Source organism: Lissotriton helveticus, chromosome 2_1, assembly GCF_964261635.1.
Source record: "Lissotriton helveticus chromosome 2_1, aLisHel1.1, whole genome shotgun sequence".
NCBI classification, from domain to species: domain Eukaryota; kingdom Metazoa; phylum Chordata; class Amphibia; order Caudata; family Salamandridae; genus Lissotriton; species Lissotriton helveticus.
Window position 1 is genome coordinate 195609676 of NC_136059.1, and position 25186 is coordinate 195634861.

A 25186-nucleotide genomic window follows, 5' to 3' on the forward strand; every position below is an offset into this window, starting at 1 on the left:
ACGAATAGTTGTTGGTAGCGTCTGGAACCTTAACCAGGTATTTGTATTTAAGGAGATGAAAGAGTGTTCAGACCAACATTGGAGTAATGTTTTCTTGGTTGTGGAAGAACGAGAGTGTGAACAGAGTCCTATCGCTGATGCAGGAAACAGTGACAAAGAAACCTCTAGATGTGTGAGGTCCTGTCGTCTTGCCAAGAGGTTCCAGGGCTATAATGTTGGATAAAATCTCTATATAAAGAGGGAAGGTGTGTGGTATGTGTGCACTCTCACTTTCTTGGTGTCCGCGCTCAAGTGTTTATATTTGTATATTACTGTATTGTTATGAGATAGGCATGAGAGTGACACCGTTGTGTATCACTTGTGTCTATCTTATCTATTGCCTTTTGGTTGTGAACAGGCACTTCTGCTCGTGAAGGAATTGTGTATGTCTTCGAAAGGGGAGGATTGTATCAATATCAACGAGAGTTAGCAGTTTGGGAGAGGCGATTGTACATACTTATGAAGCAGATGATGTCCAGAATAAATGCCGGAATATACAGATTATACTTAGTTTGTGTCTTCTTACCTGTGTCCCTCCGGACACTCCTACATATACTGTGCATCAGCCCCACTGGCGTCTCTCAACCAGCCAGTGGTAAGTGTACCCCTGGCTGTTCGTGCTACCTCCGTGGGGTAAGCGGCCCGGGGGGTGCAGGTGAACAGCCTGTGCAGGGCTGGTGGGAAACCCCCTCCCAACTACTCTACTGTACATTGCCCGGGGTGTGCTTGTATGCTGAGGGATGAGCGCAGGAGCGATGAGCTGAAACCTGCCCTTTTCTTCTGTACCAAACGTGAAGGTCCATACACCACCAATAAAAATAGAAGAGGCGTGGTGTCCCATCGACCTATGTTCCAGCGCTCCTGTGGCGATAATGGGGAAAGACAAGGCCCCAACTACAAATGCTCAGCCAGAATTAACACATATACCACCAACTCCACAAAGGTCATCAAACAGCTAGCTCCTGGCCTACACAGGGGCCGAACAAAATCTACAGGCTGCCCAAACCTCGTGGGAAGGAGTGGGCATACACACACACATAACAGCCATTATCTCAAGAGATGTCTGATCAGTCACCCACAATGTGCAAACCCCTGCACGGCACAAACGGTTGCTTTGGCAGCTCAATACCTGGTTCCTTGTTGACGAGCGCTTTGTGGAATACCTACCCATGGAGCTCGACTCCTACATTAAGCTGAATGCCGGATCGATTGCCGAGGTGGACACTCTGTGGGCAGCAATTAAAGCCACAACCCAAGGACAGGCCAAAACTCATCTCACACACTCAGCAAAGACCAAATTCAACATGTGATGGAACTTGAAACCTGCATCTTTCAATTAGAGACAGAAGCAGCCTTTAACGCTTCTGACTGCCTCTATCATCAGCTTGAACTCGATCGGCTGGCACTGTGACGCTTGGCGTTTAATGAAGCGCTTCAATGCTCGACGGAATACACCCATCGCATTTACAAGTTTGGGGATAAGAGCGGCAAACTCCTTTACTGGATAGACACCATGGACACCGGCTCTAGGTTGATCCCCTCTGTTGTGGACCATCAGGGCACACACTGCACACACCGACTGAAACAGCAGGAGCTTTTGCTGGCTACTATGAAAAGTTATACACCCCCAGACCGAGGACTGCCCTGAGCAAGCTAGCCCCCTTCGACGCGAAATACCCTTACCACTCCTTACCACAACTCAACTCTCAGATCTAGACTCTCCACTTACGGAGAACGAAATATTGTCTGCAAAGCATGGGTTGAAAATAGGTAAAACTCCAGACCTCAACGGGTTTCCCCTAGAGTACTACAGTAAATTTAGGGATACCATTGCCCCACATCTACTCCAATTCTATACCGAAGCAGCATGGAAGTGCTCCTTCCCACCTAATCTAGAGTTAGCTACCATGGTGGTGCTACCCAAACAAGGCCACCCAACAGACAGCTGTGCCTCATACAACCCGATCTCTCTGATAAATATGGGCGTTAAAATGTTTGCCGATGCACTGGCAAACAGGCTCCAGCGAGTCTTTGGCACATTTATTACACATCAACCAGTGTGGCTTTATGCACAAACCAAAGCACCCGCCATTGCATTAGACACCTCCACACTGCGCTAGGCCTGGTCTGGGAAGCAGCTGATTCGACAGCGCTCCTGCTTGTGAACTTTGAAAAAGCTTTTGACACAGTCAACTGGACATATCTGGACCAGATCCTCTGTGGCATGCACTATGGCCCTGTTTTCCTCGGGTACATCGGCCTCCTCTACAGAGATCTATTAGCACAAGTCCTTTTCAACTGGGTAATGTCCTGCACATTTCTGATTAGACAAGGGATCAGGCCGGGGTGGCCACAAAACCCACTCCTTTTTGCTCTGGCTATCAAACCCCTAGCCAGAATAATTTTTTCCGATGCTCTGATGCGGGGGTTGTCCTGTGAGGTGGTGAAAAAAAACAAGATTGCAATATATGCTGACAACTTTCTTTCATTTCTTGCAGACCCCACAACATCTGGCCTCCACGTCCACATTCTGAACATTTTTGAGGCCCCTGGCCTTAGTGTGAACCGGGGCAAATCGATTCTTGTCCCCCTATCGGGAGACAACGCCAACGTTGCTTGGCAGTCAGACCTCCCCATTCACCGCTCAGCTTCAAGTATCTAGACATCTATATAGCAACTCGTACTCTCAACCTCACCCCCCTTGTCAACACGGCTAAAAACAGCGTACGTGTATGAGTCAAACTCTCCCTAAATTACATGGGCCATATAGCGCTCATCAAAATGATGATGCTTCCTATACACATTACTGAACTTTCCACTTCCAATTCCTAATTCTTAGTTTATGGATGTTGCGGTGTTGCTCTGCTCTTTCCTGTGGCGAGGCCATCCGCCGCACATAGCTCTCCACTGTAATCAGTCTATGATGGAGGGCTATGGGTGGCAGACATTAGATCTGAATTACTGGCCGTCCCAACTCCTTTTATCAATGACTGGATGAATGGAGGCTAGAGCGACCCGGCATTCCTATTGGAAATGTCCCGCCTCGACAATTAAATGAATATTCTCTACAGCCTCCCCATCCCATCTATAGAGGTCACTAAGACAATCTTCCTTACGAACAGAAGGATGGAATGGGACTAGAAACTGACTCATCAGACTCCCCTCTGGTGGGGCCGCTGGCTGAGTCTCGCAGCATAGCTGGAGGGCTTTCAAAAGTGGGAAATACTAGGGATCACCACACTGGGGGACGTCTGAAGCGGATCACACATAAAATAATTTCACATATATCCACAGCTCTGGCATGCACTAGCCAGGAGAATCACAAACATCCCAGAGTTCAGCCTGCTGAAGGCTAAACTATTTATGGGCCGCCTGAGTAGCGGTGGCATTTCCCTGATCTATTGTTCCCTGGTCTGTGATGCCCCTGAGACACTCCTGGACCTGCGTCAGAAGTTTTGAGTATTTGGTGGGCCGCCTAAAAGACATTGAATGGGGGAAGACGGATATGGCTCCTCTCTGCTTGCCTGCAGATCAACCAATTACACTATTCACATGCGATCTACTCATACCACAACTGCTCTGCCACACAGGCATCCTTTTGGAGCCTAGCTTTACCGGATGTTCGAGTCCAGAAGCCTACCTATTTCATATTGTATGGCAATGCACCAAGGTTACTCAATACTGGAGGCTTATTGCCCTAACCCTTTCCCTAATCCTTGAGCGGTCTGTCGAATTGGCACCAAAATTGGACCTGTTGGTGTCTCCTGGAAGACATTTCTTCCCTGTGAGATTATGCAATGGTGGGTTTAGCTACACTGGTTGCCAAAAGAGATATTGCACGTAAGTGGAAATCCCACAGCTCCCTTATGATATCCGAATGGTGGGCAGGAGTAGACTGGTGCACAAAAAAGGAGGAACCTATCCATACTGCCAGAGTGTTAGAGGATGTTCCCGCAAACATCTCCAGTTCTGAGGCAAGGGATGGGACAATTTTGGACTAGCGTTCCTACCTAGAGATACACCCATCAATACTGAAGACACATCACTGAACGCATAGGGTGTGGTTGTGGGGGGGGGCGCATGGGATGGTTTTACGACTCACAATGTCTAAGTTTGTATAATTGAAAATCAATAAAACACATCTATAAAAATAAAATGAAGGCAGCACAGTTTCCCTTCATGCGAACCTCTGCCTAAAACAGTATGATAAAAAAACACACACATTCTGCAAAATGTGTTGTGACTAACACGTTTCAAGGGTCTGCTTTACAATGAACATTACACAAGAGTGTGAGTAGTACTAGGTAATTATTAATTTGGCGACAGAGTAGGGGGCTTGGCTGCTTTCTGGCCCTCTAACTCCACCTCTGGTCAATGACTATTTGGAGTGTTTGGTCCATTGAATAATGATACTTAAATATTATGGCTTCTGGGGAAAAAGTTGCCAATGATAAATCCCTGTACAGATTTTTGTTGTCGTTGAAAACATGGCTTCCATTTTATAGCAAAACCGTGTTTGTGTTTTATTCTAGGTAATCCATAAAGGTAGTCGGGAGCGGAGTACTGGGGCTACAGGAGTAAATTCAGATTCATCACGGTCTCATGCCATAATCCAGATTCAGGTTAAAGATTCTGCACGCAGAATGTTTGGAAGGTAAGCAGGAAGAACAAATATGAGGCCGTTTTTCTTGACATGCTGTATCGCTTTGTGAAATGTATCATAGGACAAGTTGTCACAATTGATAAATTAACTTAAATAAAAAAGTATCTGGACCCAGAGAACTCATTAACTTTGGGTGTGATTTTATTGAATTGTGAACTGTGAAGAGGCTGCATGGCCATTCCTCTTTATTCAAATTCTTATGCAGTTTGAGGTTAGTTCTTGGACTCTCATCCAGCTTGGCAGTCTTTACTTTCAAATATTTTCAGTTAAAGCATTAGCTTATTGTCACATTTGAGTTACCCTAAATAAAAAACTTTTGGGAGCCCACTGCACGTGACCTCTAAAACGAGAAAATTGGTGGACGTCATTTTTGAGCGCATGTAAATAATATCCACATGAATGTGATACTTCTGAGTTACTTTGAATTGAAATCTCTCTTTCGCAATAATCTCTCTTTAGCACGTTTCTCCATCTAACTTTAAAATGGATAAGCATGATTAATGTCTGTTTCTTTTGCTAGGATGTCTTTCATTGACTTGGCTGGTAGTGAGAGAGCAGCTGACGCCAGGGAGTCCAACAAGCAAACTAAGTTTGAAGGAGCAGAAATAAATCAGAGTCTTCTAGCTGTAAGTTAACTCAGTTTAAATGGGTTTTTAGTTTATTTTTAATTTTCTGGGACTTTCTCTCTGCTGCCAGTTAGTTGATGTTTTTTCTTTAAAACTGACTTTAGTCTGCTTTGCCACACTGGCAGTTTTAAGTGTTACTGTATAGGCTAAATAGTAGAAAAAGTAAAGGTAGTAAAACGTATCGGAATCAGTATTACAATCATATTATCGTGGAGTTTTGGGATCAGCACAACTTAGGAGGCTTTGGATGGGCCAGTGGGACCAAGCCTTAATACTTTTAGATCACAAGCCTCATTGCATATCTGGTTCACATTCCTGATCTACGGCAAAGCCATCATTAGGAGCCCTCGGCACAGACTACTACTAAGACTGTGCACACATTTATAAACAGTGCACACACCTGCACTAGGAACAGCACATCAGCAGACCGGCTGGCAGTCCCTTGGGTAATCCTATTTCGCTTGAAAGAGAAAACGTTAACCAGCTTCACTTGAGTATCACAATTACCTCATTGTAAAAGATCCAAACTCAAGCCAATGAGAGGACTTTGAACTGTACTACTCCCCAAACGCCACCATACTTTAGATTTCTACTGCACAACATATACAATAGAGTGCCTTTGGAGTTCTGCTGAATTATTCTTCTAAACCTTAAAATTCTACCTTTTCCATGGATTGCTGGAACTTCCTGTGCTAGGGCAGTTGCTTGTCGGAAACACAGTTCAAATGTTCCCCATCAGTACCTCCCGTCAAGTACCAGAGAAGGCCCGTCTGTCTTTGAGGCTTCATCTTAATTCAAGTTTCAGCTGGTTAATCCATCATCAACAATGGCGTTTGTTGACGTCCTGTCTCCATCTTTTCTTCCGTTGATGACAATGTCTACACAATGGATTGTTGCATCATTTATGGCCTGCCTGTTGACAGCTACTCCTCAGTTGACAAAGCCATTGTTGACAACTCTCGGGACAACAGCAAAGGGGCTTTAGACTGTTCTGTCCACAAAAGATACATCCATAAGCAAAGTCTCCCGTCACTCTCAGCCGCATCAGCTTGACTCAGCAGAAGAGTCCCAGAGCAAAGCCCTGCAATCAGTCCTCTGCAACTGCGAGTCACGTGTAAGGAAGAATAAGAAAATCAACTGTATGGCCCTGAGTGAAAGTAAAGGACCAGTGCATGCACCCAGAAGATGAGGAGACAGACTAGGGTATGGTCACCAGCACTACAATAGACATTATGAGTGTTTTTGATTCCAACAGCAACAAATGCTCAGGGTACCAGTAGACTTGATCAATGAGTTATACCATATGATGGTTGTTAGTTACTACAATTTTCTATTGCAAAAACAACCTGCTCAGGAGCCACACCCTTAACCAACTCCACATCTTGCCGTGCAGCCCATGTCCAAACCATTTGTACAGCCACCACCTGCGTCTCCACCACATCCAATGCACACTTTACCAGAGAAAACGTGTATTACTAACAAAGGTGGATGAGGGTGATATTAATGAACTTCCTCTACAAAAAAGGGAACCAGGAGCTTTTTTAGGTCCAGTTCACATGCTTTTTGAGTCAATGAACTGTGGCAAAGGGGTGTTCAGTTTCTCACAACAGGAGTTGTGAGAGTTGAAGGTGAAGGACTTTGCTCCAATAGGAGCACAGGCCCTCACACACCCAAATTGGGGTCATGCTTCATCATTGGGCTAGCTCCTCGTTGGGCCTGTGCTGCAAAGCCTGACGGGCAACCACTAGAGGGCTCTTTGCCGGAGATTTTTTCTTAGCCGTCTGGTGAAGCGGGTGTGTGGGCTCAAGTGGTGTGTGTAGAGTGGTGATAAAGAGTGAGTTCAAATGTGTTGTGATTCTCGGGGTCAAACTATTTAATGATTGAGCTCACCAGCCTAATCAAAATATTCCAAGCTTACTTAGGATATAATGGTCCTCTTAGCATAGTGAGTAAGTTGGTCTGAAACAAGGTCAACCCGTTTCTCGCCTAAATATGTCGAAAGCGATCATGGGTCAATTACTCAGGACCTAAGGCAAAAACCTACACTACACTATGACTGGATTCAGTATGTAGAGATATTGTGTTAGGGTAACCAGTCACACAACAGGTCAAATGGTAGTATTGTAACGTAGCCTTGGTAAAAAACAACAACCTGGAACACAAAGATGGACAAACATAAAGATATGTTTAGACTTATAAATAAATATTGGAAATCAAGCAGCATGCATAATGATTCACAACTTCATACCCCAAGTTATACAAAACACATAATGGCACCACCATCCATGACACGGTGCTAGTGGCTTGCTAGCAGAACAGCGTGGGCTTGAAAGGTGTAGAAATTACCCAATCCGGGTATCGGTCAAAGCCCCATGAGGTGAAGGCAGAGGAAACGCCTATTAGTGTCCTAAATTGGGGGGTTTTGAGATTAAAGCTTTTATATGCTGGGAACGTCTTTCCATGGGCTTGGTAGGGTTTTGTGGGTGTGACTTGATACTTATTCAGACGCAAAGTAGCGTCTGCCATGAGACTTACTCGGCTCTGCTTCCTTGAAGGGAAGAGAGGCTGGGGTCTTTTTAAATGTGACCGGTAAAGGTGATTAAAAAACAGGTGCACCAACATGCTGAAATGCCACCAGACGATTAACCCACTTTCACTTACTGGTAGAAAGTGTGTCCAGGTGCTTGGAATTGCCTTTCGCTGTAGCAGAAATGGAATACTTTTTATATAACGCTGAAGAGGCACAGAGAATATCTGTTACGCCTATTCCCATTTTCGACTACATCTGACTTTTACAATCATGCAGTTGCTAGCCATTGATCGCCACACTCGTTTTCAGGTTTTACATGAAGTAATGAGCTCTGGACAATACACCAGCATGCCTAGCCAAACATCTGAAGATAGACTCTGTTGTCATACAATCTGCTCCGTACCATTTTTGTAAGCCTTCCTTCCCATCTACTGCACTTCTATATGGGGATGGGTTGCAAAATGGATAATATCTGAGAGTCTACATCTTGGGCTTGCTCCTCTAGGAAGGTAGCTAAATCAGAGGCCATTATGGTAGGCAGATATCCCATATATTTCGACTTTGTGTTGGGCAAAAAAAAAGAAAACAAACACAATTATTTGGGTGGAGGAAAGAGCCTCAACAGCCATGAGAGACAATGCAAAATATGTCACGGCTTAGGTTTCCGTCAGATGGCTGGAGCTGCTGTGCTTAGGCACCAGGTCTTGCTTTGCGCAACCTGTTTTCTTTCTGAGCTACTTCATCTGATTTTAGACATGCTGTCAATCAATCAATCAGTGGTCTTGTCGAGCGCGGTGGTTGTGCGAGCCGTGGTCGGAGCGGTGGTTGTCAAAGAGCCAGTTCTTGAGGTGTTTTCTGAAGTCCTTCAGAGATGGGGAGGAGCGCAGGTGGAGGGGGAGGTCATTCCAGGACTTGGCGGCGAAGTAGGAGTAGGTGCCATCTCCGCGGCGGCTGATGGTGCGGGGGACGTGGGCCAGGGCGAGGGTTGACAATCAGAGCTCTCTGGTCGTTTAATGGAATGTCAGGCGGTAGTTGATGTAGGCGGGTCTGGTTTTGTGTAGGGCTTTGTAGGCATGCTTGAGGAACGTGAAGAAGCATCTCTTCTAAACAGGGAGCCAGTGGAGTGTCTTGAGACGTGGGGTGATGCTGCATCTTCTGGGAAGGGCGATGATGAGTCTAGCTTCCACGTTCTGAATGCTCTTGTGGCGGCTCAGGAGCTGCTTGGTGGTTCAGGGGTAGAGTACATTGCCATTGTCGAGATGGCTGGTGATAAGGGCTTGAGTGACTATCTTCCTGGTTGAGACTAGGATCCATCAGAAGATATTGCGGAGGATGTGAAAGCAGGCAGAGTAGACATCGTTGATCTGTTGTTCCATGGTGAGTTGAGTATCCAGTATGATTCAGAGGTTGCGGGCATGGTAAGTAGGGGTGGGTACAAGCCTGAATGCGGCAGGTCACCTGGTTGCATCCCAAGGGGAGGGCAAGTTTCCAAAGATGATGACCTCTGCCTTGTCAGATTTGAGTTTCAAACAGTTGGTCTTAATCTAGGTGGTGATGTCTGTCATGGTGGTTGGGAAGTTGGTTATTGTGGTGTCAGCGACTTCTTCTGTGAGGGATAGGACGAGGTGTGTGTCGTCGGCTTAGGAGATGATGTTGAATCCATGGATGCAGGCGATGTTTGTCAGGGCTGTCGTGTAGATGTTGAAGAGGGTGGGGCTGAAGGAGGAGCCCTGTGGGACGCCGCAAATGATGTCTTTAGGTGTGGAGGAGAAAGGTGGTTGGTGATCCTCTGAGTTCGGCTGGAGAGGAAGGAGGAGATCCAGTTGACAGCCTTGGCCTGGAGCCTATGTGGTGGAGACTGGTCACGTGGGTGTGGTGGGAGACTGTTTCGAAGGCAGCCGATGCCATCCGTTACTTCAATTCGGGCCGTCTCGGTGCTGTGATTAGGCTGGAAGCCTGATTGGGAGGGGTCGAGCAGATTGTTTTCTTCAATGTTGTTCATGAGCTGGCGGTTGATGACTTTCTCCAGCACTTTGGCTGGAAAATGGGAGGAGCGAGTTGGGTTGTTCGTTTTTTAGTTTGTAGGGGTTGGTAGATGGTTTTATTCAGGGGGGGTTTGACCTTGGTGCGCTTCCAAGCGTCGAGGACAGTGGCTGTGGTGATGGAGGTGCTGAGTAGTCCTGTGAGGGAGCATCCGATTGCTTCTTTTCCATGCTTTAAAAATGTGGTGTGGCCAAAGGCCCTAGTGGGATCCGTGGTGGATTTGGTGCTGTTGGGGTCCTCTAGGCGGAAATTCAGGTCTCTCAGGAAGATGTAGTGGTTGGAGTCTATCGCCGGGGGGGGGATGAAGTTTGGCGCTGCAGAAGCTGGAGCGGGGGCCGGGCGATCTGTAGGCGAGTGTTCCTCTGATGATGGGTTTGATCTGGAGGTTGAGGTGCTTCATGATCGGGGTTGTGTCATCAGCCAGGGCAATGCAGTCGAGGTGGTCCTTGCGGATGATTGAGATGCCTCCGCCGGGTCTGTTTGATGGGAAGAATTTGTGCACAAAGCTCTTCAAACTATCAAGTCTGACCCAGACACTGCCTAGTCCCCGGATCTGTTTCAGTATCAAAGGTGGCCTTTCAGGATTTCCAGAGTGACGTGCCTTGCTACTTTTTATAACTGTCTCCAACCACAGCATTTCCAACCTCATCAGCAGGCACCTTATTAACAAAAAACCTATTACTTACTTCCCTCTGAGATCTTTTAAAGCCTCTGCATTCTCCATGCAACATCCCTAGGAAAAGACGTTTTGGGAAGCCCAATCAATTGGATTCTTTGCGGCACCATTGACAGTTTCCTAGCATGACTACCTCACATTCTCTTGGTTTCTTTCTGGTCAATTGAGCAGAAGGATTTGAGCTTCTTTACAAAAATGAGTAGCTGTTACAGGTGCTGGATGTGTTCCACTTCAGTCATATGCTCAAAATCTACCAGAGACTACTGTAGCTTGCACCATAAAAGACATTACTAAAAGTAGTGTTCCTATCCATATTAAGAATGGCTTCTTGGTGCCCATCTTCCAAATCCCAAGTAATGAAAGGCTTCAGAAATCTGGAGCGTAGTATCCCATACTGAACCTTAATCAATGCTACCCATATTTCGGGAAACTATACTTAGGGATAGCCCCATTACAAGAAGTGAGCCAGCCGCTGAATTAGTGAGAGTTCATGAAGTTGTTGGATTTGCAAGATGCTTACTTCCACATTCTTGACACCTTAATCACCACATCTACTTGTGATTGGAGTTTGCCATTGCTATTGTCATTCAGCCTGAGATCAGCCCTGAGGATCTTAACCCATCATATAGCCCCACTGACAACATCTTAGGTGAATGCTTCTACAGAGGCACATTTAAATCTATTCCACAAATAGGACTTTGTCAGAAGGAAGACCAATCTCATCTCAAACCCACAACATGGATCCAGTGTTTGGGCTCCATGTTGGGTGCTATGTTAGAGAAGTATTTTCCTTCAAAGAAGCAAATTCACGTAATTGAATCCCTGGTGCTTCAAAATCAAAATGGAGTGACCATGTAGTCCAACTATTTAAGTTTCTATTAGGCATGAGGTGCTCCTGTATTCCTCCCATCCCGTACCACAGCTTGTTCAGGAGGAACTGAACGCTTAGTATCTTCAGGTTTCCGGGTCCTTCAAGATTAGGTTGCATTAGATTGGGCTAGGTTTTGCATAGTGACAGCTGTCCCAAGGGCACCATATTCAGACAACACCCAGTGTAAGGCTCTCCTTGTAATTGAGAAACAATATTGGCGTAGGTCTGCACTTCCAACCCAGCAGCTTATGTGATGGAAATAAATGCATCCGTTGATGGCTGGAACACGCACTTGCAAGATCTAGAAAAGAGGGAACAGTGGTCTGGTGAAATAAACACTTCACATAAATATCTTGGAGAAGAGAGCAACAAGAAGCTGACACAGCAAATTCACTTGTGCTATTAAGATTGGACAAGACCACCTTAATCTTCTATATAAATAAGCTGAGACTCCTTTGGAATATGATATTCAGCTTGGAATCTCCATGACTGCAGAAGTAACACCTTGCAAGCATCCACAAAGTGTGGATGAACACTCTGTCATATAACAGTCAGTTACTAATAGGAAGTGAACCAGGACCTCTTGAACATAGTTTTCTGCCAGTCACGCTGTCCAACTGTGAATCATTTTGCAGTACCATCGACCAGAAATGCTCGTTCTTTTCTAGCAGTGGCACATGGGTTGGGGGGTTCAATCTTATCATTCAAAAACATTCTACAGCTACCCTTTGCCCCAAGGTTAATCTTCAAAGCCTTGTTGTTCAAACCTCATGCTGGTTCAACATCCTTCTCCAGTTGTTGGACACCCCTCACATTCCATTGGGCAAGCAACAGAACCTTTTGTCCTGGAAGACAGGCCACATTTACCATGGCGTAGCATGTCCGACCTTATCAGCATGGCCCGCCAACACTTGGAATTTTCCCTGTTAAATATTCCTCCTAAGTGCTGCAATATCTAAGCCCAAGCCAGAACCTATTTAACCAATCAAACATGCCATATGAAGTGAAAAAGACATTGTATCTGGTATCAGTTTAAAGGCCTTCATCCAGTGAAGTTTGATTCCATGTCTTTCATCGCAGCAAGAATAATAAAAGAGTTTTAAAGTGAATCTTCAGAGCGTACTCTCCTGTGCTGCTGCCTGCCATGAATTGGGAGCCTAATACAATACTCAGTCGACCCATGATGGTCCCCTTTGAATATGAAAGACACACATCAGATAGGTGTTATGGAAAACAGGCTTGTAATTTGTCCTTATGTGATCCAGAGGTCAGAAAGATACATGTTTTCACTTTTAAGGACCCATTCTTACTTTTTTATAATGCAAGGTAGTAATAAGTGCTCTGTGTGGCAGAATTGTTTCCATACCAGATATATTAGATACAAGCCAGGCCTGATTATATGCCATCATGAAAGCAATAACTGTGGGGCGCCATGTCATGAATTCCACATCTTGGAGGCACACCACGATAGAACCACTAACCCCACACAGAAATAATGCTTAGAGTACCCTCTTCAGACAAAAAGAGACCTAGCAGGAGTCTTTCCACTCAACAACGAGTTATGCTTCTTCAGGGGGAGTATTCAACCCCCCATAAACAGAGCCCCCCACCCTGGCCCCTAAGAATTGCAGACACACTGTTGTTGGCAATTCACAACATACAGTTATTTATGATGCATTATTCGACCATAAATCTTGTATATCAAAATGATGTTAACCAATATCGTAATCTTAGAAGTTATATTATAAAATAGAATGAACCCCTAGTATATTTCATCACACATTTCCACATTTCCTATTCGATTTGATTAGTCCCTTCCTAATGTCTACATATATGTTCTTGGCCTCATGATTGTTCTATCACATTGATACTCAAAGTACGGCCCAGAAGCCGCTGTGACCTTCTGACCTTCACATGCGGCCCCCTGGTCAACAGGAGCACTGAGCTGTTGTTTACTCGATTCAGCACTGACAATAAAAATATGTTAAATTAACAGGAACGCCTTTATTTAAAGGTTAATTGGTGTTAAAGAAAGGCTGTAATTCGCTAGTCCTGCTCCGCTTTACTGTAGAAACACCATTTTTAAACTCATCTTGCAGCAAAAGTATAAAACTATGACAGTCTCTTCAAAATTCAAAAAGTGTATTTAATTAACATGCATAACCTTTTCACCCTAGTACAACTGATTATATCAGTGCATTTAGAAGTATTAATTTAAAGGTGATAGGTTTCAAACATGAATTTAGAAACATTATTTCTTCCCCCTACCCTGCCAATAATACCAATAGTGAACTAAAGAGGCAAGACAGTTGTAATGTGCACTGTTTGGGTGACCTGGGTTCCTATTATACATGAACAGCATATTTATTTAATCAAACACATGAGAAGGGTTTGTACTGTTCACATCCTGAAGTCATGTAAATGTGATAATGAAGAAAAAGGAAGGGAAAGTGAAATTAATTGCCTAGGATCATACAATTTGGCAAACTGGGGAAATCAGGAATAATCCCAGGTGTTCTGGTTTCACATTGTTCAATTCAGTCACTAGTTGTATGTACTTTGCTTCCCCTACGCCAACCTTGCCACCAATCCCTGCCTCGCCTGACTGCCACCCAGCTGACATCAATGCGGCCCTCAGGTACATTACACACCAAACATTTAGGCCCCTGGGAAAATGTTTGAGTACCCATGTTCTTTCGACTGAATAGTTTTAAAACTCCCTGATTTCTATGTGAAGCTATGCAAGTTTTCCTCGTTACGATATAAAGCAATTGGGTCCGCAGTCCGATATCACCATTTCAGCTTGCCTCTTAACCATCAGTCCTCGTGTCTTCCCATTCCAAATCCTGGTGTCCCTTTACACTTTCTCCTCTAATTTCTCTCAATGGAGGGAAATCCTGCGCTAGCAATGACTGTTGTAGAAACACACAAAATGCAGACAAATGTTATTATTTAAATTTCCTTCCAAACCTAATTTGTACGAGACCGAGTGACGCTGTAGCTCAAATTGATGCATACAGCTTTCAGAGAGCAGAACATTTTCATGTCTATGTTTTGTTACGGCAACTAAAGCAGACTTTTAGCTGTGAAAATACTTCTGAAAAATTACCAAACACACTGTTAGCATTACCATTCAGAATATTAGGTTTCTAGGCACTGAGCCTTTCACATACCTGCTTTAAAGTGTTAGTTGCTTTCATGTTGGCATACAGCCAGGTGTGCATTGCATGCAGCATATATGTAATATGGAAAAAACCCTTGCTACACACGACATACGATCTATTCCTAAATTTACCCCAGAATTCAGGCAGATTTCAATTGAAATGAACCAGTAATTCTCAGAGTTTTCGTTTGTACTCTTACTACTGCTGTAGAAAAAGCTCCCCATTTGACTGTCTGATCATGATTTTACAGTGCTCGAACCAAAACTTTCAAGTAGCAGACCAGTATCTAGTCTCTTGGTCTTCTAATAATTAAAATGACATACCCATTCTCTTCATTTGTGTGGGGAAAGCATGATCCGATTACAAAAAATTGCCTATTCTGAATTCTTTCTAATAAACCATTCTCTCTCTCTTTTGTTTGAGTTTTTATTGGAGGTTGTAAAGCAAATCTTGCCCAGGTAATGTGGTGAAAAATATGATAAATATTTATAATCACTAACAATTTTATATATTCATACAGTTAATTCATAATGCATTGTAGAAAACCCATACCTACCGCAAGCTTTTATTCAAACAATCCACATATGACCACCCTTTTCATCAAATATACTATTCACTCCATACACACACCATCCAAACAAAAATTTGCAGTATATATTCATCTACATGCCAAATGTATTCTTTCTATGATAGTAGTATACTCGTGAGGTAATCTTAAAAACGTCACTACAGCAGTTTGGTGAAAATGCATATCTTCACAACATGTACTGCTTATTAGAACATCTTTACAACACAGATGAATATCTCTAAAATAACAACATTTCATTAGCCCTACATCCAAATTCAAAGAAAAACATTCAACTTACTGTTTCTTTGTACTGGAATTTTCAGTCTTTTAAGACCACCCCATATCAAAGTATGCAATTATTGAATTGCCACATTTTATACCATCATTCATTCATGACCCAGTAGAAAGTGCAACCATCATAAACTCAGTATCTATACTCCCAACTGGATGCACCATAGGGAATTCATTACCCATTGTGGTGTTCTAAATCACAATTTGTGTCCATACTCTATAGTGAGTATATTATTTTGTTGGACTCCTAGTCTCATGTCACTCACTCCTAATACTTAGTATATCATAGTTTTTGGGCAAGACTCTCTAAACCGGATTTGTTCATGTATACATAATGCAAGATAATTAGTCTCACACCCTATCCGGATTGAAACAGGGAAGAATGGAGTATATTTATACACTCATTGTTTTACTCTCCTTTTTTGGGTAGATGGTTTCTGTTTAGATAAAAAGATGTCTTATGAGAACCACCTTCCAGTTTTTTTTAAAACAGATTTTATTGGTTTTACAACATGTGAAATTACTAATTCATAATTAATGACATCTCTTCCATCTATAATCACCCGTTGTAGCCCTGACCCATTCGAGCCGGACAGTATAGACAATATATGACAATAATTCCTTTCCGTAAGGTGACAGCAAGGGGATGTTCCCACCTCTGGATTTCTATATTAAATCCCAACCCTTATACGTGCAATAACACAATAATCCGTTATTAACCCCACAACCATTCAACTGCCCTCCCCCTCCCTTTATCACCGGTGTGTTCAAAACATTCATTGTGAGTACATCATGTATCACATAAAAGTAAAATACCAGAACTTCCTGCAGTGGCGATTTTACCATTTGTCTCATTTGGGACCTCCCGTGGCGCTTCCCTCACTTATTGCCGGTCAGTCATGGTTTGCACCAACCCCTCACACGCACTTGCATCCTCCAGAGCTTTCTCATTATTAAAGCGTCTTGCCTGCTGAAACCGAACACTACTTTCACTGCCTGCCCATTTAATCATTTCCGCTTTCCATCTCCTGCTGCTATTTCCCTCTTTTGACTTCCAGTGTGAGGTTATTTCGCGCTTTGCCAGCAGCAACCCCATATCTACGAATTTACTTCTTACCTTTGTCTTGGAGGTATGGGGGAACCAGTGCAATATGCATGTGGCTATGTCAAAATCTATCTGGCGACCAATGACTGAATTTAATAATTCTCCTAATTCAGACCAATAATTCCCCAGTTTCTGGCAGTCCCATAACATATGTTCAAGTTCTACTGCCTCCCTTGAGCATCTGGGGCATTCCGCACTGTCTGCCTTGAAGTATTTTTTAATCTTGCCAGGGGTAAGGTACGCTCTTTTTAATATGTAAAAGTGCACCAGCTGGAATCGTGCATTTCTAGTGCTTTTCCAGGCCCTGCGCATGATATGTCTCCAGTCCGATTCTGGGATGGGCTTCCCAATTCCAGCCTCCCATTTCAATCGTAACATGTCTAGCGGAGCCAACCCCTCATCCAGCATTCGCCGATACAGGCATGCAACTGCTTTAAATGTACCAGCCACCATCACGACATTTTGACATGCCATCGTTGTTTTGGGCTCAGCTAATCCCTCCTTCCAATGTTTCTGAAGCGCCCGCACCAGAGCAGCATGTACCAGGAATCCCCCTCTGGGAAGGTCAAACCTTTCTTGTAAGGCCTGGAATGTTACTAATTCACCGCCCTCGTATAAATCCCCCAGCACCTACACCCCAGCCTGTTCCCACTCAAGCAAGGACGTCCAGTCTCCACCATGGGGCAGTGCTGTAACCATCCCCAACGGGATTTCAGGGGCGTAGGGATGTCTGACCGCTGCCCTCCACTGACTCCTATTCCAACACCATCGTATTGTTTTCTATTCCAGGGTTAGATCCCTAAGGTCAAGCCTTTGTTGTAATATTATAAAGGATATGATGTGTCTTGGTATTCCTTTACCCCTCACGTCCTCCGCGCCTCTAAATTCTAGTGCCACTGCTTGCGTAAGGATCTGTAGCTGGGCCGCTATATAATAAAGCTCCAGGTCAGGAACCGCTAAACCTCCCTCTGCTTTCGGTCTCATCATTGTTTTTAGTGCCACTCTCCTTCTCCCAGTGCCCCAAAGGAATCCTACTATCATAGTATTGAGCAACTTAAACATTGAGCTCGGTATCCATATGGGCAAAGTCCTAAAAAAATATAACAGCCGTGGCAATGCCACCATCTTTAGTAAGGCGGCCCTCCCTGTCACTGACAAAGGAAGCGTACTCCAGAAAGCTATGCTACCTCGAAGTGCTTGTATACACCTACCAATATTCCCTTCCAGAATGGCACTGGCTTCATGGTAAATATAGGTACCAAGGTACACTAGGCAGGTCTGTTCCCAGCGTATCTTCTGTTTTAAGGCAGGTACTACTCTTCCGGGTGTCACAGGAAACAAGCATGTCTTAGTCCAATTCACTCTCAATCCCGATATCTCCCTGAACTCCGATAGCAGTTCTGCCGCACCCTCCAGCGCCCCCTCAGTATCAGCCAGGAACATCAACAAATCATCCGCATATTGTGAGATATATTGCTGATTGCCTCTAAAAGGCAACCTCTCGTACCTTTGCCCCAGCCTAGCATATACCGCCAGCGGTTCAATGGCTAACGCGAACAGCAACGGGGAGAGTGGGCAGCCCTGCCTCGTCCCACGTGATACTTAATACTGGGGAGAGATGACCGTACCAACTTTCACCCTTGCCACTGCCGAGGTATTCACTTTTGTCTATCCTAGGAAAGACTCTCCCAACCCAAAACGGCCCATTGCCTTATACAGATAGGGCCATTGTAGGCTGTCAAAAGCCTTCTCTATATCTACGGAAAACACCGTGGCCTGTGGGTAGTCAAGGTGGTCCTCGCCCAGCACTCGTAGTAACCTCCGTGTATTTGACTTAGGATAAACCCAGCCTGGTCTCCGTGAACCAATCTGGTCATATACTGAAGCAAGCACGACGCCAAGATCTGACTTAAAATCTTGTAGTCCGTGGACATCATTGACGATGGGCGATAAGCCGCCGTGTCTGTGCCCTCTCTCCCTGTCTTTAATAATGGAACTACCAGAGACTCCCGTATGGTCATAGGGAGATGGCCCCGGTCATGTGCCTACCTGTAGACCTCCTGCAGCCTCGGGGCCAACAAATCTAAGTAATGCGCGTAAAATTCTATTGGCAACCCATCTACTCCCGGCGTTTTATTATGAGCCATTTGTTTAACCCCGCCTCCAATCCTCAATTGTATTATCCCGCCCCAATTGCTTCTCTTGTTCCTCCTCGAACTCCGGGAGGGGTATGTTCTGTAAGAAGGATTCAATGTCTTCATCCCCCGCGTCCAGTGTACTCTCATACAAGGCTGCATATTACTCTAAGAACCGTGTGTTAATCCCACTCTGGGTATATATTGGACATCCGTCCAGTGACGTCAATGCTAAAACCGGGGTACCGCGCGGGGAGGTATTGGCCAACCAGGCCAACAAGGTCCCCTCTATGTCTCCCTCCGCATGCGCCTTTACAACATATTTCTTATATTTCAGCAGCTACTGCCTCCTTAGCCTCCACTACCTCTCTTTGCTTTTCCAGGTGTTTGGGTCTATCCTTTCAGCTTTTCGCAGCCTTTCTTCCACTCTTTCCACATCCTGTAACAGCACTTTCCTCACTCCTACATACTTACTAATACACAGCCCTCTAACTACAACGTTGAAGGCGTCCCACTCCATTGCTCTAGTGGACACCGTCCATGCGTTTTCATTAAAATAATTCCCAATCCCTTCACCAACTTCCTCCTTAAAAACCGGGTCATCTAATGTTTCGGGCCGCAATCTCCAAGTAGGGATTTCCGACTTTTCTAGTGTCCAATGCAAACGAACCAGCAACGGATTGTGTTCGGACAGTGTTCTAGAGAGATACTCAGAGTGAATTATGGAGGACATTATGGTTCCTGAACATAATATCGCATCTAGCCGAACATGAAGTTCGTGTAATGCAGAGAAATAGGAATAATCCCGATCTGGTAGGTGATGAAGTCTCCATGCATCAACGAGATTCCATCTATTTTGCCAATCCCGTCTATATTTGGATAACCTATGGACAGGTGAATCTGGTAGGGGGGGATGTGACCTATCTAGAATGACGTCCGTTATCGAGTTAAAATCCCCTCCCATCAATAAGGGGCCCGTAAAATAATGTGCTAGCGTGCCAGAAATACGCTCCAGGAATCGCGCCTGATCTACATTTGGGGCATAGATACTAAACAGTGCTATGTCTCTCCCATAGAGACACCCCACTACCGCTACATATCTTCCTTCGGATCTATGGTTTGTTTGGTTACCTGAAAGAGGACCCCACCTCTTATCCAAACCAGTGCTCCTCTTGCAAATGCAGAGTAGGCTGTACTAAACACCTGTCCCCTCCACCTTCTCTGCAAGGCTTGACCCTCCGATTTAGTGAGGTGCGTCTCTTGGAGTAATGCAATATGAATCCCCTCTCCTGACCAAATAAGCGTGGACCTTGTGGCGCCTCGTCATTGTGTGTAGTCCCCTTACATTCCAAGTAATACATCGCAGCTCAGATACTTTCCCCATCATCGTGAATCAACTTGTACGACCCTTCCGTTACATGTATGAATACACCGGCGACCCCAAAGTCCCAACTGTTTCCCCTCCCCCCTCCCACCCCCCGCACGAACAGGCCCTAGAACTACATAGCTAGTTCCCATCCAGACTTTCCTAAAACAAGAACTAATTCACTCTTATGTCCACCAGTAGTCACTGTGGTCGTGCCTTAAGGGCAATGGTGGGGGCCTAGAGCCAACGGGAGACCACTCAAGCACAATGAGTATTCCCGCTTCAATCCCCTAACTGCACACTGTACCTCTGGCATACCCGTTGTCCCCCACACAAAATGCCAAGCTATTGGATACTGGACGTGCGGACCACCATTGAACCACTTCCCAATGCCAAGGCTTTCCCTACTGCAGCTCCCAGAGTAGCCACCTGTGAGGAGGGACTCACCGAGGTAGCCCCATGGGCAGGCTCTTCCCGTTGTCCGCCGAAGGATCGAGGGTGTCGGGTCGACCTCAGGAGTCCCGATCCTGATTTTGAACCTCCATGCCGTCTTTCCGTGTCTCTGCAGAGAGCCGGCAGTCAAGACCCGGAAGGGGTTAGGATCAACCCAGGATGTAGCTTTGACCCACCAATGAAAGGCGGGGATCGTGAAGAGGAAGGCGGGCAGTTCTGGAGAGCGGAGTCAGACAAGAGGACGCCAGAAGGAGAAGCGGATAACTCTCAGCGTGACGGGACCGGCGTGAAGGAACCCCGGAAAGAAGACGGCGCGGAAGAGGAGCTGGACGAGCCGTGGTGTGAGGACTGGTGGAGTCCCCCGGAGGATGCTGGAGAGCGGCCGTGACTCTGGAGAGTTACGGCAGGGCCGGTGAGTGGGGTGTTACGGGAGTCGGAGGGTGGAATTTCGGGAAGAGAGGGAAGGTGGTAACAGGAGGGGCACGGGAAGGTGAAAGCTCATAGCACAGAAAGCCTGCTTTATAGTTCTTGGCCGTAATTCATATCCTGACTTTGATGCACCTTATTCGTACCTACTTTGTTCCTAAAACCTGCCTGAACAACCGTCTAGCGTTCCTATTCTTACCCTAACGTCTGGTATATGATTTCTGGTTGGGTTTTGAATACTCGGTTACTCATCCAAATAGGATGTGCTGATCGATGTCCCTTAGTTTCCGACATCCTATGTTTTTTAACACTATCCCCCTTTTAATTCACTTGACCTGAGAAAGACCCAGAAACGAACACTGTGTGGTGTGGTGACGGTTTATAATCCTAAGTCATGTAGGAACTAGTGTTCTGACGGCCCCTTTCTTTTTGCCTCTTTTATGAGCCTCCGGGTAAACCCTGTGGACTCCGACGAGGAGGAGCCTGGAACAACAGCCCTAACAGCCTTGCTTCAAGAGGAAGAAACGCCGGAAGAAGAATACAGTGACTCAGGGACCTTTGTTTCCCCTGAACTTAAACCAATTATTAATAAACAACCTGTGCGCACCTATTTTCAGCCTCAGCCTGTTTATCCGACCTGCGCTCCCACAAGTGGTGTCAGAAGTGGGATCGAAAGGCGAAATGGAGGCCACGCTTGCCAAAATGGCAGAAAATCAAGAACACCTGGGGAAGGTGATGGAGCGTTTCCTGACTGTGGTGGAGGAAGACCGGGGAAAAATACAGCAAGTCCTAGCAGGACAAGGCCAAACCCAGGAGGCAGCAATGGGTAAACTGACAGAGGTCTTAGGACAGCAGAGAGGTCCTACCACCCTACCCTCAGAGGTGTTACAAAGATATGTAAGCGGAGAAGATCCAGATTTCGAGAGAATCGCGACTGCAGCGTCATGGCCTATGGACAAATGGGGACAGTACTTAGGACCCCTATTATCGGGCGATCTACAAGCTGCCTATCAAGCGGCAACAGTGCAAGGAGGTATCACCTATGCAGATATAAAGAAATGCATCATGGAACGGCTAGGTATTGATGATGAATCCTATCGACAGAAATTTCGCCAAATGAAAGAAGGACCTCAAGAGACGCCCCGAGCGTTGTACTTTAGAGTAAAGGACATGGCAGATCGCTGGTTGAAACCGGCTACCACTGGCAAAGATGGCATCATGGCCAAAATATATTTGGAACAATACTTGTCCTCTCTTCATCCCCCTATACAGAAATGGGTACGCCAACAAGCTAATCTTACTCTTGAGACGGCAGTAGAAATCGCCAGTGCCTATAGTAGGGCCCAGGACCTGCAGAAAGGACGAGATGATTTCTCAGGAAAACCAGGTGGTCCAGTACTGCATCGTCCACCTCGTCCACCTACAAATAAGAAACCAGAACCTTTGACCATTGTGCCCGGAACTCCAATGTTTAGAGCTCCAATGGGACACCAGTGCTATCAATGTGCAGGTATGGGACATATTGCTCGATTTTGCCCACAGAAAGAGAAAGAGGAACAAACCCATGGAGATCGGAGTAGTTCGTAATTATTATTGTTCCTCATCAGACAGAAAACATCCGCCGTATCATTGCACAGGTTCTGTAAACGGTCAACAAGTAACCGCCCTAGCAGATACCGGATGCCTGCATAGTGTGGTACGACCCCAAGACTTGGGTCCTCACATTGGTTCTATTGATGGAGCGGTCGCTATACGATGTGTACACGGAGACACAAAACCGTACCCGACAGCACAAGTAAGAATACAACATCCTAGAGATGAGGGATCCACTTTGACCGTTGGGTTAATACCTCAACTGCCCGAACAAGCTATCTTGGGAAACGACTACCCAAAGTTGGGACAGCTGCTACATGAGAAACCACCTCAGGAGGATGACTAGTGGTCTTCTGCCCCATTTGCACAAGAGGAAGGAAAAGAGTGGCCAGTGGCCAAAATACGGAAAAGTAAACCACAAAGAAGAGCGGAGAAAAATAAGAACCCTGTTGTATTACCAGTGATTCCAGACGAAAACCCCTGGGAAACGGATAGAAGCTTTCATGCAGCCCCACAAGAAGACCCCGCACTACAGTAAGCCTGGAATCGAGCACTGGATGAGGAGGATCCTCATCATGTAGGTCCTTATTTCTTTAAGAAGAATGGCTTGTTATATAGAAAAGGAAGTCCGACACAAAAGGCCCAACTGTTGATTCCTGGTCCTTTTAGGGAGAAGGTGTTATATCTTGCTCATAGCCACTTGCTTGGGGGACATTTTGGAGCCGATAAGACAGAAAAACAAATCTTAGAGCTCTTCTATTGGCCAGGGATCTACCAACAAGTGAAACAATACTGTCGGGAGTGTCCCATATGCCAGCGTAATAGTAGATTCCACCCACCCAGAGCTCCCCTACAACCACTCCCTATTATAGCTGAACCTTTCAGCAGAATAGGTATGGATATAATAGGACCCTTGTTACCCTCGCGTAGTGGATGTAGATATGTTCTTGTTATCGTGGATTATGCCACTCGGTTTCCAGAAGCCCTACCACTACGTAGACCGGACACAACCAATATTGCCAAAGCCATGATTACTGTTTTTCAAGAGTAGGATTCCCAAAAAAGGTCATAACCGACCAGGGGACACCTTTTGTGTCCCGGTTATTGAAACAGGTGTGTTTCCAGTTAGGAATTAAACAGATACGCACATCGGCTTATCATCCTCAGACGGATGGATTAGTCGAAAGATATAACGCTACCATAAAGATCACCTTAAAGAAACTCCTGGCTTTAGAATCCATGAAATGGGAAGACCTGCTACCTTTGGCCCTGTTTGCTGTTAGGTGCAAAGAGCAGAAAAGTACAGGATACTCCCCCTTTGAATTATTGTATGGTCATAAACCACGTACCTTGTTAGAAATGGCTCAAGAAAGGTGGGAAACGGAGCCCCGTAATACCAAACCTATCACAGAGTATGTGTCCAACCTACGAACCCATTTGGGACAGGTAAGGGCGATTGTTAGAAACAACCTAGAGGAAGCCCAAATAGCCCAGAAGAAACACTACGATAAAGGGGCTAAAGAAAGAACATTCCAAATAGGAGACCCAGTGTTGCTAATGATGGCCTCCTCTGACCATAAGTTGTTAGGACAGTGGCAGGGACCATACATTATAATAGACAAAGTCACTCCAGTGACATACCGCATTGAATTGGACCCCATCAGACATGTATCCCAGGTATATCATGTTAATCTATTAAAGAAATGGGAGGGTCCTGTCCCGACCACCGTGAACATGGCACGGGTAATGGCTACCTCATTTGACCAATGTATAGAAACGGATTTGCCTGATTCCCTACGAGAGAATCTATCACAGGTTTTACAACCTTTACAGGGAACGTTTTTCACTTCCCGAGGCAGGACCTCCTTTATTGAACACTCAATAAGAACGACCCCAAGGAAACGAGTACGGCAAAGACCATATCGCATTCCCGAAGCACGTAGACAAACCATATGTGAAGAGATACAGAAAATGTTACAAATGGATATCATTGAACCTTCTATGAGTGAATGGAACTCCCCGATCGTTCTAGTACCCAAACCCGATGGGTCGGTACGTTTTTGTATCGACTTAAGAGAAGTCAAAAAAAATAACAGAGTTTGATACATATCCCCTACCCAGGGTTGATGAGATGGTGGAAAGAATTGGGCAAGCTAAATACATCAGTACGCTTGATCTTTGTAAGGGGTATTGGCAAATTCCCCTTCGCAAAGAAGACCGAGAAAAAAAAGCGTTCTCTACACCTGATGGGTTATACCAGTTTAAGGTCCTACCCTTTGGGTTAAATGAAGCTACTTTTCAAAGAGCAATGAATGTAATCTTACGACCACACGAGCAGTATGCTGGCGCCTACATTGATGATATCATCATCTATAGCGAGACTTGGGAACAGCACTTAGGTCATCTCTCCAATGTGATACAGGCTCTAGGGAATTATTGTTTACGGATAAATCCTGCCAAAAGCCATCTAGCAGCCCAAACCGTCAGGTATTTGGGTTACTTGTTAGGAGAAGGAGTGATTAGGCCACAGGCCTCCAAACTAACAGCGATAACACAAATCCCTTTGCCCCAGTCTAAAAAAGACTTAAGAGTTTTCCTGGGATTACTTGGGTATTACCGAAGGTTTATCCCTCCGTT

The 25186-nt window shown here is 45.3% G+C and overlaps 1 protein-coding gene across 3 annotated transcripts in view; it reads left to right on the forward strand.

Annotated features, from left to right (window-relative positions):
* Nucleotides 1-25186, forward strand: part of KIF24 (kinesin family member 24) — a 269135-nt gene that overhangs the window by 60239 nt on the left and 183710 nt on the right. For all 3 annotated transcript variants that reach the window (XR_013606988.1, XM_078674708.1, XM_078674709.1), the window contains exons 7-8: nucleotides 4572-4693; nucleotides 5223-5328. Coding sequence is in view for 2 of the 3 variants with exons in the window: in XM_078674708.1 (XP_078530834.1) it covers nucleotides 4572-4693; nucleotides 5223-5328 (228 nt within the window). In the remaining variant the exon portion in view is untranslated. The remainder of the gene's footprint in view (nucleotides 1-4571; nucleotides 4694-5222; nucleotides 5329-25186) is intronic.